The sequence below is a fragment of the Quercus robur genome, chromosome 9, assembly GCF_932294415.1.
Source record: "Quercus robur chromosome 9, dhQueRobu3.1, whole genome shotgun sequence".
Classification (NCBI taxonomy): Eukaryota; Viridiplantae; Streptophyta; class Magnoliopsida; order Fagales; family Fagaceae; genus Quercus; species Quercus robur.
The window spans coordinates 8,795,507-8,813,395 of NC_065542.1; the positions used below are offsets into that span (position 1 = coordinate 8,795,507).

At 35.0% G+C, this 17,889-nt stretch overlaps 1 protein-coding gene, 1 long non-coding RNA gene and 1 other non-coding gene across 3 annotated transcripts; 2 read left to right on the forward strand and 1 right to left on the reverse strand.

The window, feature by feature from the left end:
• Nucleotides 1-6,840: 6,840 nt before the first annotated feature.
• On the forward strand, nucleotides 6,841-12,034 carry LOC126698983 (thylakoid lumenal 17.4 kDa protein, chloroplastic). The gene is made up of 4 exons (XM_050396527.1): nucleotides 6,841-7,013; nucleotides 7,453-7,574; nucleotides 9,642-9,888; nucleotides 11,585-12,034. The coding sequence occupies exons 1-4, from the start codon at nucleotides 6,896-6,898 to the stop codon at nucleotides 11,806-11,808; spliced, it is 711 nt and encodes a 236-aa protein (XP_050252484.1). The 5' UTR covers nucleotides 6,841-6,895; the 3' UTR covers nucleotides 11,809-12,034.
• Nucleotides 12,035-12,690: 656 nt separating this feature from the next.
• TRNAG-CCC (transfer RNA glycine (anticodon CCC)) lies at nucleotides 12,691-12,761 on the forward strand. The gene has a single exon. It is a non-coding gene; the product is annotated as a tRNA-Gly (tRNA).
• A 2,450-nt stretch (nucleotides 12,762-15,211) lies between these two features.
• On the reverse strand, nucleotides 15,212-16,078 carry LOC126698984 (uncharacterized). Its single transcript, XR_007646660.1, has 2 exons — nucleotides 15,705-16,078; nucleotides 15,212-15,624 (listed from the first exon to the last, which is right to left on the reverse strand). It is a non-coding gene; the product is annotated as an uncharacterized LOC126698984 (long non-coding RNA).
• Between the last annotated feature and the right edge of the window lie 1,811 nt (nucleotides 16,079-17,889).

A 17,889-nucleotide genomic window follows, 5' to 3' on the forward strand; every position in this document is an offset into this window, starting at 1 on the left:
ATGTAACATATAATATTCTTTTCATACGTGGCAATAAATGGTATAATTGACAAACACAAAACTTAGGTGGTCTAAATTCAATCTCGAATGAGGGACAAGACCCCTAGAGGATCTAATGGATAATATGTTTCCCCTAGGACCACCTTCAATAGGATTATAGGAATAAGAATAACTTCTAATTGTAGTTTAGTTTTCTAGGAATTTTTTTCTTCTATTTTTAAAAATAATCTTCTATGATTCTATTATAGTTTGCTGATTTTTTTTTTTTTTTCACTTTTGTAAATCAAAAGGAATTTGAATTAGTATACTTTATGAGCTAATATATATATATATATATATATTTTGGGATTGGAAAACCATCCATTATATTCCTTGATATTCATTTGTATCAAGATGGAATAATTGACTAATTGTTTCCCTTTATTGTGTTTTTTATTTTTTATTTTTTATATTTTTTTATTATGTCTGATTAAAAATAACTTACCTAAGAAAAAGACATATGTTTGAAGTATATTCCCAATTTGGTTCTACCACTGCCCTGGTTGTCTCGTTGGTAAACTTTTTCTTTTCTAGTTTTGACTTGTTTTTCAGTTAGGCCTTGTTTGGAAGAGGGAAATGGAATGGAATGAAAAATAATGAAAATAATAATTTTAGAATATTCTTCTCTTCCTTTATTTGGGAGTTTCAATAGAGAAAATGAAAAGTTCATTTTTTAATTTGGGAGTTTAAGTGAGAGGAAATGGAATGGGTAAGAGGGATTTGAATTAGTATACTTTATGAGCTAAAATATATATTTTGGGATTGGAAAACCATCCATTATATTCCTTGATAATCATTTGTATGAAGATGGAATAATTAACTAATTGTTTCCCTTTATTGTTGTAGGGACACGATTTATTTAACGGCCCAAGAATGACGTTGGGTTCGTATGCAAAGGGCCCCAACAATATGATTTATAGAGAGTGGGCTTGAAAGGCATGACCTTGGGCACAGGTGGACGGTTTAATCGTGGCGTCTATGAAAGTTCTTATATGGGCGGGCTTGGCTTGACTAGCTAAGCCATCCATTAGTACGGGTTGTAGGGTTTAAGTCCTTGGATGCTGTCCGAGGTGCCTTATATCCTTCCCTTTCTCCCTTTTACTGGGGGAGGGAGTCCTCCTTTTCTTCTGGGAGGTTTTTCCTTTTATACTAGTGTTTGTTTCCCCCTTTAAAGTCCACGTGTAAGTTTCACTTTTCTGGGGTGCAGACCTGTCCTGTCAACCCATACCTAGAGTGGTTTGGGGTCGTTGGGAAAGTTAAAGGGTATGGTTTAGAGTATGGACTTGTCAGATACATGGTTTTATATTATGATGTTGGCAGCTTTTTCCCTTGCCCTGCCCCTACACTCAGTTTGCCCCTTTCTTCAAGCATTTCGTGAGGTGCCGAGCATGAGGTCGTCCTCGGCAATGGCTCTCCTTGGCTTGGGCCCTAGGCCCTAATGCAGAGTGGGCCTGGCCCGCGAATTCTCTGCCCCCACAATAGCCTCTCAAAATCCTGCTGCCCGACTTTTAGTCGGGGAGGAGGGTTTTGGTAATGTTGGGCTTACATCATAGCTTGTTCAGATTCTGTACTCTACTAAGATTTGCGTTTTTCCATTTACATGGGAGACGTGCCATATTAGAGGCATTCCTTTACCCACTCACGTGGAGTCCTTTGACGCTTCAATACTCAAGGCGCGCCTTCACGAGGATCTTCAGATCCTACGGTTGCGAATGACATTGGAAATTGAACCAACTCTACCTTGTCCGTAACATTCCTTGGAAAGCTGCATGAATTGAATGCCCCCACCTTACCTCTTATATAAGTAGGATAAGAGGTTATTTTCCTTACACACAAACCCTTCGATTCTCTTCAAAATCATAACCCTTCAGCTACAATCACAGTTTCCGTCTTCAGTGCTATACGCCCTTTGTGCAATATGTTTGAGACACGGATAGGGGTAAAGGAACTCCATCCGCCACAGAGGCGCCGGGTCCTTTCGAAACTCAAGGTAGCGTGGTCTGGGCAAGGGAGGCACAGATTCAAGAAAATTTTCCGTCTTGACAAAGGGGGAAATGGTATTTCTCCTTCTTTTAGTCAAAATCCGAAGCAGGTACTGGTCGCACCAGATTCTTGGTGCGTCAGAAGTAAAGTTTTCCGCCATCAGCGCCGTCTGCTATATCGCAGGCGTGGTTACGTGGAGGCCCATCAACTTCCGGCTGCCTGCACCTTTTCTTCAATGGTGCTGGCCTCAAGTTGGGTTCCCTGCACCTTTTCTTCAGCTATGCTAGCCCGAAGTCGGGCTCTCTGCGCCTTTTCTTCAACGGTGCAAGCCCTGAGTTGGGCTCTTTGGCTGCCTGAGTTATAGGCATGTAAAAGTGTTGAGGAATGGTTTCCTTGAACAACGTCTTGGAACAGCAGCCAACCTCTCCTCTACACTTCTTCCTCGGCTTTCTCTTTATTCTCTTGTATCTTTCTTTTCGCTTATGTAGTTAGCTTTAGTATAAGCTTACTCCAGCTTTTCATTGTACGCTGTACTATTTCTTTGTCTTAATAAAAGATGAATTTATTTCTTTGTAAATACTTTTCCTTTCGGCAGCAACTACTTTGTGAACGGGTGCGCTATGTATGTATCTTCCTTTAGTGATGTTTAAAGCAGGAAACCTTGAAACAGAACCTTACCAATTGAGATAACGGCTTAATGCCCTGTAATGCATGCGCGGCGATCGTCCGAGAACGATAAATACTAAATATTTCATCCGAGAGGGTAGCCGAGCAGCGAGGGACTTTAACTGTGTTTTGACAACGTATGGCCCTATATTGCAGTTGCACCAATTCCCTTGGTACTGAGAATCCGAGGGTAGGCCGGGGAATCCATGCAGTCCTGGGATTAGCCCAACTATCAAATGGGGAATTCTTTCTCGGGGTAGATTCTAAGGGCTATCTAACGTCCAGGTTGTGTCCAAACCCCGTATTGTCTCTTCTAAGTAGTTGGTTTCCCTAGAGGCTTGAGTCCGAGGACCATACAAGGCCTTGGTTTTGTCCAAAACTTGTAGTTTTTCTTCTAAGTAGTTGGTTTCCCTAGAGGCTTGAGTCCGAGGACCATACAAGGCCTTGGTTCTGTCCAAAACTTGTAGTTTTTCTTCTAAGTAGTTGGTTTCCCTAGAGGCTTGAGTCCGAGGACCATACAAGGCCTTGGTTCTGTCCAAAACTTGTAGTTTTTCTTCTAAGTAGTTGGTTTCCCCAGAGGCTTGAGTCCGAGGACCATACAAGGCCTTGGTTCTGTCCAAAACTTGTATTTTTTTACTCATTTATTGATTTAATTTCCAAAGGTTAGCCCCTTGACCCAGGTGGGGAGGGGTTAGCTTGATGTTGGAAGCCCCTAGAATTGCTCGTGCCCTTGGCACTGCCAAGGCATAGCTCCTAGTGGGAACTTATGTTGGAACAACAACAACATGCCGCTGGAAATGAAGGCACCCTCGCAGACCCTTGCTTAACAAAGGCTCAACTCCGCCGCCGCCTGAGCCAACGCGCAAGCCATCCCCACAGACGGCGCCAATTGTAGGGACACGATTTATTTAACGGCCCAAGAATGACGTTGGGTTCGTATGCAAAGGGCCCCAACAATATGATTTGTAGAGAGTGGGCTTGAAAGGCATGACCTTGGGCACAGGTGGACGGTTTAATCGTGGCGTCTATGGAAGTTCTTATATGGGCGGGCTTGGCTTGACTAGCTAAGCCATCCATTAGTACGGGTTGTAGGGCTTAAGTCCTTGGACACTGTCCGAGGTGCCTTATATCCTTCCCTTTCTCCCTTTTACCGGGGGAGGGAATCCTCCTTTTCTTCTGGGAGGTTTTTCCTTTTATACTAGTGTTTGTTTCCCCCTTTAGAGTCCACGTGTAAGTTTCACTTTTCTGGGGTGCAGACCTGTCCTGTCAACCCATACCTAGAGTGGTTTGGGGTCGTTGGGAAAGTTAAAGGGTATGGTTTAGAGTATGGACTTGTCAGATACAGGGTTTTGTATTATGATGTTGGCAGCTTTTTCCCTTGCCCTGCCCCTACACTCAGTTTGCCCCTTTCTTTAGGCATTTCGTGAGGTGCCGAGCATGAGGTCATCCTCGGCAATGGCTCTCCTCGGCTTTGGCCCTGGGCCCTAATGCAAAGTTGGCCTGGCCCACAAATTCTCTGCCCCCACAGTTGTGTTTTTATTTTATTATGTCTGATTAAAAATAACTTACCTAAGAAAAAGGCATCTGTTTGAAGTATATTCCCAATTTGGTTCTACTACTGCCTTGGCTGTCTCGTCGGTAAGCTTTTTCTTTTCTAGTTTTGACTTGTTTTTCATTTAGGCCTCGTTTGGGAGAGGGAAATGAAATGAAATAGAAAAGAATAAAAATAATAATTTTAGAATATTTTTCTCTTCCCTTATTGGAGAGTTTTAATGAAGAGAATAAAAAATTTATTATTTTATTTGGGAGTTTAAGTGAGAGGAAATGGAATGGGTAAGAGGGAATACTCATTCCTCTCTATTGTCTTAAAATTTCAAATTTTTATTTCCCCCAAAATTGGGAGAAATGGGAGGAAATGAAATTAGATTTAATGATTTTTTTTTACTAAAACTCCCAAAATATCCCTATATATTCAATAGTTTGTTTTAAAATAGAGGTTTAATAGTAATATTGTCATAAAATGATTCCATTTATTCTCTCCATGTTACTCCCAAATAAGATTACTTACATTCCATTCATTTCCATTTCTTAATTTTAAAACATCCAATCAAGGTTACTTAATTCCTTTTTTTTCCATTCATTTCCTTTACTTAAATACATTCAATTCCATTCAATTCCCTTATGATCATTCCATTCCATGCCTTTATGAACTCCCAAACGAAGCCTTAGGGCTATATAAAAAGAATTTTTGATAATGCTATAAAATGCTAGTTCTTTTCTTGTTAATTTAGACCCTAAATTGCTTCTTTTATAGGAAAATTATTAGATACTCTCGGAGTACCATAAGTGCGTAGTCTCTCTCTCTCACATGAATGGTGGGTCCCACCATAAATTTAATTAGTGAGACATACCATTCATGTAAGAAAAGGGAGTACGCATATATGGTACTCTGAGAGTATATAATAATTTTCATCTTTTATAAACATGATTAGTTATTATCCAAGTTAAAACCATTTATATGCCAAAAAGTATTGGAATCTCATTCATAAGGATAATTCTTTCATTATCTGAAGTACCGACTATTTTATCAACCTTTTAAAAGTCTCTTCTTTTTTATTCATAAAGAGTGAGAGAAAAAGAAAATATAAGAAAAATATTGCAATATCTTTTTCTTGAGTCCAGATTTTCCTTTCTTGATATGAAATTCATGGAGAAAGTTAGGTGCCAGAAGAAAAAAAAAAAAAAAAAAAATGAAAGGGAACCAGTTTATATTACTTTCTTCATTTTCCCTCCACTTTCTTGGTTTAACCAAACGATGAAAAATAATTTCATTTCATTTTTACTCATTTTTCTTTTTATCTTTTACATTAAACTAAATGGCTATAGCTGCATGTTTTAGTATAGATCTGTTCCATGAAAAATTTTAGCTAATTGGTGTATCCTATATTTTCATGTAGCTTTGTTAAGTTTTAGATCCCGTTGTTGAATTACAAGTGAATTAAACCAAGTTATTTAAGTAGTCCGATCTTGCCAATTTATAATCATGAGTAGGGCAATTCAAAGCAAGCAAAAGGCAAATTAAATAATGTGTCACCAATCTTACCAAAACATTCACAAGTAAATGATAATACGGTGACGAAGTAAGAAACTGATTAGGAACACCCCAAAGGAAAAACCACTCTATTGAAAACATTTTCCCAATAAAGCAAATCCACTATAATAAGATAAGCAAATCCACAGAAAAATATTTTCCTAAACTGTACAGACTTGTGAAAAGGGTAGTTAACCAATTATATTACATTAAGCACCTTAACTTAGGAATATAAAATTTTTGAATATTTGTTACATCACAATTTAAAATGTGATTTATTAGACTCCCAAAAAAAAGTGATTTATTGTAATTGTTTACATAATATAAATTGCCTTCAATTTTTTTGTTTTTTAAATGTTATTGTAGCACAATCAAGCTCTCCTGTGGTTAGGGGTGTACATGGGTTGGGTTGGGTCGGATTAAGGAGATTTTTTGACCCAACCCACCGTGGTAAGTTAAAAAATTTTCAACCCAACCCAAACCATCACATAAGTCCAACTTAATCCAACCCATATGGGTCAGGTTGGGTTGGGTTGAACCCATGGGTTGAACAATTTTTTTTATTACTATTATTATTAAATTGAGCAGAAAAAATATAAATATAAATATATTAAAAAAAACTCAAAGATTAGTATCAATATAACTTCTTAAAGGCAAACAACAATAATGACTAAGTAACAATAGTAATTTATTAGGGTTTGTATGAATTAATTGACTTTTATATAGGATAAGAAGAACTGATTATTTTAAAAAAATATTAATTATATAATATATTTTAAATATATGAGTAGGTAGGTTTGACAGATTTAAAATTTTATGATTCAAATCTAACCCAATCCTCTATCAAAAAAATTTTGTTACTCAACCCAATCCACTAAGCTCTAAAAACCGACCAAATCCAATGAGTTAGATTGGATTGAGTTTAGTCAGTTTTGGCGAGTTAATGAGTTGGCGGCACATCCTACCTGTGGTGTCCAGACAACTCCAATCCACAATCCTACGTGTCATGTCACGTCAGAAAGATATTTCGTATCTACCCGCTAGAACCATCAACGGATAAGATACATGCCTGATCATAGACACAGAAAAGCTTCCAAATATTGAAAAAAAATAAAAATGGCTGCTCTTTCAATTCCACTCTCTCCAAACAGTTTCTGTCTCCGAAGTTTTACACCCAAAAGCCAAGTTTTTCCCATTCCAAAACTCCACTCTTCCATCACAATCACTTGTTCTGGTAAGACTCCCACATTTCTTAAACCAAAGTTCAAACTTTTGTTCTCATTCTTTTTACTTGTTTTGTTGTTATGTTTATAAGATTGAATTTTATTTTGATATTTGAATGAAACTGACGGAAGATGAATGATAACCAAGATATGAGTATAACCATTTGTACTTTTATACATACTTATAAAATTTATAAGATAAAAGTTTGAATTTTGGTTTAACTGGTTGACTTTGAATTCTGAGGTTGTCTTGACTAGTAAAGAAAAGTTTGTGGTTATGAATAGTTCATCATGTTATATGGATATTTAGTTTGAATTCATGCAAATTGCTTATACAGAAAATCTCCAGTATTTCTTTGATTTTAGTTTGATTCTGTTGATGCCCACTAAGTGAAGTTTAATATTGTCAAGCTGATAGATGCTATTGATGTTTGGTGTGCTTGGGAGCAGCTAGAGATGGTTCTGAATCCAAAAGAAGCATATTCCATTTCAAGGAAATTAAGAATGTAGCTTGTGGTATTCTTGCTGTTTGGGCTTTGACTGCTACCTCACCTGTAATTGCTGCTAATCAGGTTCAGATCACACACTTCTATATAAGTATTTCATGAAACACTCAATTTCGTGATCCCTTTTTTTTTTTTTTCTTCATAAGCAATTACTAATGTGCATAGAGTAACTAGCTTGCTTCTTTGTTTTCTTGAAAGCGTTTGCATATCTGCCACATATATCTATAACATATTTAACTGAATTATGCCTAAAGGTTGGACATTGCTTTGAAAATTGAGAAGCTACAACTGAGCTATGGTTTGACTCATGAAATTTAATCAAGAAATTAAGATACATTCGTCAAGGGGCTCACATCAATGAAGGCGTCTTAGTATTATACGTAGTGGCTTCCTAGATGGGTATGTCTCCAGCAAGCCCTGGGTAGGCATGGATGTTTCATGCCAGTCTAAGTCAGAAGGAGGGTCCAGGATACCCGTCAGGGCTTGGCAGACTTAAGTTGATTGGGAATACCTTAAGGGGTTTGGTTTGAGGTATTGGTCAAGGGCAATCTTGTGGGGGTAATGCCTTAGGGAGGACGTCAAGGCCACTGCCTTTCACATTCTCAATAAGTTATATCACTATGTCCTCAAGAGTGATAAATCTGTCATTGTGTTTTGTGATGTTAGGATTATGAAACTTGTCACAATAGTGTCACAATCCCTGATACCTCATACCTAAAAACAATTGTCACCTCCAATGATTAGCTAAAGGAAAAATGGTCTTTATCTATAAATATTTAGGCCTAGTAATCGATAAGTATAACTCGAGGAATTTAGACTCTTAGGACATTCCAAAAAGGGAAATGTCATTACTCCTTACTACTTTGGGATTCAAACATCCCATTGCCCAATGGCACCTGGTCCAGCAGCTTTACCCTGTTTGAGGATAAACTCTTTTGGACTTGAACAGGGAATCATGTTGAAAATCCTTTAGTGATTTGCCATCAATGTAATACTCAGTTATGACTGTTTTGATTTCCTCCTGCTTCCTTAATGGGGTCCATTGTTCTGAGAACCATGAGGCATCTTCTCTGCTGAATCTACCAGCTCCTCATTCACAGTTATTTGGTTGAAGTAACCGTATGAAACCACCTTTTTATTTCATCCATGAAAAATGATTCAATCTTAGAAGTGTGTGAAATTAGGAAGGAAATTTAGTATGGTTAAGAGGCTATTATGAAAGAATGTCTGGAATGTTTATATTCTAATTGATAAAGATTGAAAAATTATGTGACGTGTTGATTGGGATGTTCAGCTTTGCAATCTTAGCTTGGAATAATGAGCTATAGTAGCCTATTTTTTTTGCTAAGCTACACAAGCACCCATTGTGTTTTGAATCTGGAACTTTACCCTCCAACTTGTTTTATGACGAGAGAAGGTGCCATTTAAGCTAGGGAGAAACCATTTTTCTGCAAAGATAGAATTCAAAATGGGAACTCTTTTTTCTCCTTTCTAATTGATATTCATTTTAATATCTTAGTGGTAATTTATATCTTTTTATAATAGCTAATAGATTTAACCCCGCATAAAGTTGTTAGCTTTCTGTAATTATGAGAGAGATATTTGGCAACAGGTGGTTGGAAAACAGGGAAGTGGAAAATGAAATGGTTGTTGCATGATCTGCAGAGATGCATAATCAGTGAATGAGCTATTGCTTCGTTCTCTGATGATCTGGAATCTATTTACATTTTTGTTTTCCTGACTTGAGAATAGTAGGGAGAAGACAAGTTTGGGTTTGTGTCTTCTCAATAGGTGTTGTATTTGGATGGATGAAAATAGAGGGGTTTTTGACCCCTGAATTCTTCAAGTTTGAAGTTGAAGAGCATGGTGCTCATGTACTCGTTCACGTGGTTTTTCTTCTCTGATAGGGTCTTTTAATGTCTTTTTGGTCTCTTTGTGTGTTTTACATGCATGTTCTCTCTCTCTTTTTTTTTTCTTTTTTTTTTTCAGACAATCACACAGTTTATCGGGTAACAAGAAGACTATGTAGATCATTCTTACCACAAAAACACTGACCTAAATTTCATGGAAGAATACAAATTTTACTTGTAAAGGACTTGACTTGAACAAATGTATTTCATGTTTGCTATACAGAGGCTGCCTCCATTATCAACAGAGCCCAATCGATGTGAGAAAGCATTCGTTGGTAACACGATAGGTCAGGCAAATGGTGTTTATGACAAGCCGATTGATCTCCGATTCTGTGATTACACAAATGATAAATCCAACCTCAAGGGGAAGTCTCTCGCAGCAGCACTTATGTCAAATGCCAAGTTTGATGGTGCAGACATGACAGAAGTGGTGATGTCAAAGGCATATGCTGCTGGAGCTAGCTTCAAAGGTAATTTCCTATCTATAAATCATCCTTGAAGTTTTGTTTTGTGAAATAATCCACTTATTTGTTGTTCATATGGTTTACCAGTGCAAATCTTTTAGCTAAGGATATTTAGATAATTAGCTGGCATACACTATTACAAGCTTAACACTTCAGTATCTATATTTTTTAAATGGGCCTGATCTGAGGTACTATGAGAAGAATGATTCTCTTTATTTGTTTTATACTTTCCCTCATATCATTTACAGGTACTTCCATTTACTTATTATTATTATTATTTTAAAAGGCATTCCCATGTACTTCCATCCCCTTGAATAAAGTTTAAACAATGACAGATCTTGATACTCTGGGGATGATCTGTTTGTGTTATGTGATGAACGTAGAGAATTCCATTTAAATCACATATATATGTATACGCATGAATACTGTAAGAATTTTTGTGACATAGATCTGATACCATATTAGAATTTATGTTGGTATTAAGAGTGAAAGAGTGAAGAGAGAGAAAAAAGAAAGAAAGCGGATGTACTTAGAAATAAATGTAGTTCGACCTAACAGCCTGCATTCATAGTGGAAAGCCCTTGAGCAGCTACATTTTTATTGTTTTGAATTGTGTTATAGTGAGTCTGTTGGCACGATATATAGAGAGATTAATCCTAGGCTAAATATAGACTAACCCTGGGGTTACTTTACTTGCACTAGAACTACTAGTAGGTTCTGGTCTATTGAATTTAGACTAGTTGCAGTGGGATCATGTCTTGGACCTTGATATCTCTAAAAAATATGTTCCATTGTAAGACACAAAAAGACAGTTGAAATGTAAGGATCAAAAAATTAAAGGATCTGCCATTTCATTTGGAACTCTGTAACTACTATGAAGCTACTAATTCTCTGTCTGGAATTAGAATAGAACTTTCTAAACAAGAAAAACCCGGAGTCCCCATTCTTGTAATCTTGTCAGTTTTACGTCAGTTTAAAAATTAAAAAAAAGTACACATTTACATGCCTCATCATGCTTTTTCTAAATATGTTCAATTGTAAGACACAAAAGATAGTGAAATGTAAGGATCAAATAATATAAGGATTGGCCATTTCATTTGGAACTCTGTAACTACTATGAAGCTACTAATTCTTTGTCTGGAATTAGAATAGAACTTTCTAAACAAGAAAAACGCAAGGTCCCCATTCTTGTAATCTCGTCATTTTTAAGTCAGTTTTTTTCTTTTAAAACATATCCACATGCCTCATTGTTCTTTTTCTAAATATGATAATTTCATAACAATCTTAGCTTTGGGCAAAAGAGGGAGAAGATAAGCCGATATGATGAACTGATCGGTAATATATGATGCGGGAGGCTTGAAGAGAAAATTATTTCCATTTAAAGTTCTATGAATGTCTTCAAAGCTGACTCACCTTTCACAAGTTGTCTCCTTTTTCTTGGTTAAGGCTAAAAGAATACTTAAAATTTACAAACACTTATCTGGTCATAGCTACGAAAAACTAAAAGGCATCTGAGCAAGAATCCTTGAAATTAACCATTACTTTCAATAAAAGAAATAAGCCTATGTGGATTTGCAAACCAAACCAGATGTCTCAGTAGCAAATTTTAAGATCATTGTCTGTCCTCTAATTTGAAGATACCAACTATACAAAATTGTATTATAAATTCATGTTGACTAATAGTGACCATAATTGTTTGTAGGTGTAGATTTCTCAAATGCAGTTTTGGATCGTGTTAATTTCGAGAAAGCTGATCTCAAAGGAGCTGTATTTAGAAACACTGTATTGTCTGGCTCCACCTTTAATCAAGCTCAGTTGGAAGATGCAGTTTTTGAGGACACCATTATTGGCTACATTGATCTTCAAAAGCTTTGTACTAATACTTCAATCAGTGCTGATGGAAGAGCTGAGTTAGGATGTCGATGACCTCTTATTATCATCTTTCACACATTTCTTCTATCCTTTGAATAAACAAACGTAGGCTACTATGTCACATGAAGAATTTTGTAATAGATACCCCATTAAATAATTATTGTTGTAAAGGAATTATATATGTGTTGATCATTGCTATTTCTTTGTATCTTGGTAAATTTTATTGATTTTGACCTACAATTTAAGGAAGAAGGTATTATATGGCTTGAGTTTCTAAAAAGGAGGTATTATATGGTTTGCTGTTGTATTTCCTTTTACTTATTTATTTATATTTTGCTTTTACTATTATTTATTTATTTTTGAGATAAAAGATAGAAACTATTATTTATTTAATATCATTTCTTCATCATCTCCTATTGAAAGCTTGATGGGGTAACGAATAATATTTAGAGAAAAAAAAAAAAAAAAAAGCCCCTTCAATAAACACAAATAATAGTTTTGAATCACTTTCTTGTAGACTATTAATCATATGGATTAATAATTAGAAGGAACAAAATTTTATGGGATAATTACACTTTAACTTTACACACCTATGATTAAGATAAGTTTCACTTTGCCTACTGATGATTTGAAAAGTATCACCTTTTCAATTGAAGGTAAGCTCCATTGAGCAAATTTAAAATTCATCTCACAATTTTCTTTAGGAGAATACTTTTAAGTCATAAAACATAAAAGAAGAGAAATTCAAAGACACTCTTTAAGAATATTTTCATTGTGAAATCCTATATCATGATCCCCCTTAAAATCGTAAAATCTTACATCTATGCTAATTTGTCAAGAAACTCTATATAATTTTATGAATTTACAAGTAATAATTCTTAAAATAGGCTTACATCATTAGTTATATAAGTTTTGAGTAGTTAGCATGTCAAATTAGCGCATCTGGTGTAGTGGTATCATAGTACCCTCCCACGGTACTGACCAGGGTTCGATTCCCTGGATGCGCATACCCTTTCTTTTTGTTAAATATTTTGGGTTAGTGTCTTGTAAAATTAATTATAAATTTCTGGTGTACTTCTTTGTTGAAACGGTTTTGGTTATTGAAAATGGCAATGTGTTTTAATCAAGTGGAAACCAATTAATTAAGGAGAGAAAAAAAATGCTAGTATTAATTAGGCAATAAAATGAAAAGTAATAAAATTTAATGATATTTTTTTAACTATTAGATCTTTTAATGATTTAAGGTGTAAAAAATGTGTGACTTGAACCCATTTCTATATATATATATATATATATATATATAATAGCATAACATACCTGTTTTGTCAAATATTTTGGGTCATTGTGTTGCATTGATTGGGCCATGGACTGACTAGGTTCAATTCATAGATGCGTTTGTCAAATATTTTGGGGGTCAGTGGCTTGCATAGATTATGTTTTGTCAAATATTTTTGGTCATTGTCTTGCATTGATTGGGCCATGAACTGACCAAGGTTCGATTCCTTGGACGCGTTTGTCAAATATTTTGGGTCAGTGTCTTGCATTGATTGGGCATGGGCGGATGTGGATACCTGTTTTGTCAAATATTTTGGGTTAGTTTCTTTCATTGATTGGGCATGAGCTATATATATTCCTTAAATATAATAGCATAACATACCTGTTTTGTCAAATATTTTGGGTCAGTGTCTTGCATTGATTGGGCATGGGCTGTGTGTGTGCAAATATTTGGGTCAATGTCTTGCATTGATTGGGCATGGGCTATGTGTGTATAATTTTTTTTATGTATTTACATATTCCTTACATATAATAGCATACCATACATGTGTGTATATATATATATATATATATATTTTTTTTTTTTCTTAAATATAATTCAATAAAGAAAAAGAGGGGTTTGCGTTGATCCATCTTGATCTTTGGGACAAAGACCCAAGAGGGAAGAGGAAAAAAGATGATAAAGGGTCGATTCTACTTACAAAAAATTGGGCCAGTGTCTTGCATTGATTGGACATGGGCTGTGTGTATATATATATTCTTAAATATAATTTAATAAAGAAAAAGAAGGGTTTGTGTTGATCCATCTTGATCTTTGGGACAAAGACCAAAGAGGGGAGAGGAAAAAAGATGATAAAGGATCGGTCCCACTTACAAAAAATAGCATAACGAGCAATGTTATGAGTAAGAAATTGTCTCACATTGAATGGGTCATGGGCTGTATCATCTCCTTTCCCCTCTCCTCTTAGGTCTTTGTCCCAAAGATGAAGATGGATCAACGCAAACCTCTCTTTTTCTTTATTGAATTATATTTAAGAATATATATATATATATATATATATTCTTTAAATATAATTCCATAAAGAGAAAAAGGAATGAGGGGCAAAGACGCATTGGTCCATCGGTCCATCTCGATCTTTGGGACAAAGACTTAAGAGGGGAGAGGAGAGGAAATGATAAAGGGCTTGTCCCACTTACAAAAAATAGTATAATGAGTAATAAAATTTACATGCTTAGGGATAAAGGGTCTATCCCACTTAAAAAAAAATAGCATAATGAGCGATGTTATGAGTAAGAAAGAAAGAGGGGCAAAGACGCATTGGTCCATTGGTCCATCTTGATCTTTGGGACAAAGACTTAAAAGGGGAGAGGAAAAGAAATGATAAGAGGCTTGTCCCACTTACAAAAAAATAGTATAACGAGCAATGTTATGAATAAGAAAGTTTACATGCCCAGGGATAAAGGGTCTGTCCCACTTACAAAAAATAGCATAATGAGCAATGTTACGAGTAAGAAAGAAAGAGGGGCAAAGGCGCGTTGGTCCATTGGTCCATCTCGATCTTTGGGACAAAGCTTAAGAGGGGAGGGGAGAGGAGAAGAAATAATAAGGGGCTTGTCCCACTTACAAAAAATAGTATAACGAGCAATGTTATAAGTAAGAAAGTTTACATGCCTAAGGATAAAGGGTCTATCCCACTTACAAAAAATAGCATAACGAGCAATGTTACGAGTAAGAAAGTGTCTTGCATTGAATGGGCTATGGGCTGTGTGTGTATATATATATATTCCCTAAATATAATTCAATAAAGAGAAAGAGGATCGAGGGGCAAAGACACTTAAGAGGGGAGAGGAGAGGAAATAAAAAAAGTTTATAACGAGCAATGTTATGAGTAAGAAAGTTTACATGCCTAAGGATAAAGGGTCTATCCCACTTACAAAAAATAGCATAACGAGCAATGTTACGAGTAAGAAAGTGTTTTGCATTGAATGGGCTATGGGCTGTGTGTGTATATATATATATTCCCTAAATATAATTCAATAAAGAGAAAGAGGATTGAGGGGCAAAGACACTTAAGAGGGGAGAGGAGAGGAAATAAAAATAGCATAACGAGCAATGTTATGAGTAAGAAAGTTTAAATGCCTAGGGAAAAAAAAGAAAAAACAAAGTCTCAATACACAAAAATGAATTGAGAATAGGTTTGAATTCATCAAGGATACAAGCTAACTCTGGATTGGGGGATGAGGAAGACATAGCGTTAACAATACGCTGGGATCACCATCAAACAGCACATAGTTGAGCATGTGATGCATACATGCATAGTTACTCTCAAGTCATGGGCCTCTATGTATAGTTACTCTCAAGTTGTCGGATTCATTAATATGGCAGCACATGGAGATGCTTCTTCAAGTGTGATGATAATAAAATTGAAGTGATACGAACCTGTAATTTCAAACAGCACATAGTTGAGCTTGAGATGCATAGTTACTCAAGTCTTGGGCTCTATATATGTATAGTTACTCTCAAGTTGTCTGGTTCATGCATATTCCATATGACAGCACAAGTAGATGCTTCTTCAAGTGTGATAAAGATTGAACCTGCACATAAACCAAAATTATTGCCATCTCTTTTTGCCAAAAATTAAAAAAATTATGAACTTTCTTCAAAATGCCCATACTTTGCACATGGGACAAAAAGTAAATGCTTCCCTGAACTGTGATAAAGATTGGAAGTGACATAAACCTGCACGCTAAGCATGGTTATTGCATCTCTTTCACCAAAAATGTAAAACTTTCTTGAAAATGTGGTTGCGTGATTAGCCCTATGGCAAACAAATCAAAGTCACCAGTGAGCAAAACAAGAAGTAGCTCAAACATCCTAATCAAACTTTGGTCTAAATAATATTATATGGTAAATATCCAAATCCCATTACTTTGGTCCAAGCATATATAAGGTCTATATCCGCACACGGTAGTTAGGTCCTGCTAGTTCTTGGAGCAGAACTAGGTAGATATATAGATCGGATTCTCCAACTCTGATAAAGACTGGCATTCAAAACCTACACACAAAGCATAACATTTCATTGTAAAAGCTGTTTCTCAAAGTCAAGTAAGCAAAACAAATGAAGTAGCTCAAACATCCTTATCGAAACTGTCATTTTTTTATATTTCTTCTTGAAAATCAAGAAGATATTGTGAATCCAAATCCCAATAATAGCTAGGTTAAAAATTATTAGGTCGGCGATTATGATTGAAGTTGTTGGTAACTTTGGTAAAGAAGAGAAGAAAAAAATCTCTTAACTTTTCTTGGTTGCCGACTTCTCTTTTAGTTCTTAGTTCCCACACCAACCTCCTGTCCAATCCAAATGACATCACATTACCTTTTGGCTTCATCCCTCTCAAAACAAAATACAGCTAGGATGTAATTCAATTTCTTGGGGTCTTTTTTTTTTTTGGGTCCATGGTCCTTTTGCTGCTTTTATTAAAAGGATTTTATTCATGTGTGTCCTAAGGGCATACATTAATTTCTATTTTTAGAAAAAAAAATTTTGAGAATTGAAAAAGTAATGACAGCTTTTTTAATTCCCAAGAAAATATTTCCAAAAATAGAAAGTTTAATGTGTGCCCTTAGACCCTTATTATTAAAAAACAAAAATTATAGTACGTATAATCATTAATCTCTCCCCCCTCCAAAATTCCTCTTGGAAACAAAATTAAATGATTGGCTCATTAATTATAGAGCTAGACAAGCTAGTTTTCTTTTTCCTTTTATATTGTAAAATTTGCTCTTATTGGTTCTATTGTAATTTTGAATCATTGATTCTATTGTAATTGCTTTATTCATTTTAGTAGATAATTTGGTAATTTATATTAAAAATAAAAAATTTTAAAAAAGTTTATATGGAGATGCATGGTAATAGATTAATTTTTTCTATAAAAGTGTAACTTTGATAAGAAATAATATATATATATATATATATAGTACAAGTTCATCATCAAATTAGATAAATTTCGTGTACTCAGTTAGAATTTAAAGAGAAGTTGATAAGTTCTAAACTTTTTAGTAAATATATGTACATTAAAATTGATAATTTTTTGCATGTAATATATTTAAAAATTATAACTCACTTTATTATTAGAAAATTATTATTATTATTATTATTATTATTATTATTATCATCATTATATGCACGTACGTGTATGTGCATGCAAGGTTTGTCCTGATCAATATATCAGTACCATAACTCGATCTCCAAATAAAAATTCCTAACTCTATCTAGGTGTGCTTTAATATATATGTTGGTGCTTAGATTAAAATTTAGGGTAATGGTGAAGGTGTTCAATGGCAAAATGGTTAACTATTGTTATTTTGAGTATGAGATGTTTAGCAGTAATGCTTATTTTTTTTATGGAGGATATCAATATTGAGGTTATTAACAGGTGAGTCCGGACAATTAAATAATTAAAAAAAAAAAAAGAATTTTATGGCAAATTAATTTAATAGAAAGTACTAAAGAGGAGGGTAATTAATTATTAATTGGAAACCAAAAAAATTAATTATTAATTATAAAAAGGTACGGGGGACATCATAATTAACTATCCCACCCCCAACAGTGGAAAAAGTGCGATTAATTTATTCCTCGTACTTTCAATTCAAAAATCAATGCATATGGAAAAAAAATTCATCTTCTACATTAATTATTCTTGGAATTCTATGACTCGATTTTACTTTTTCCTCTACATTTCTAGAGAAAGGTTAGGTACACATAATTGTGTGCCACAACTCTCCATCTAGAGATTTAGAATTAGTTAAAATGTGACGTTGGACTATATAGGAATACATTTTTATTAATCACAACTTAC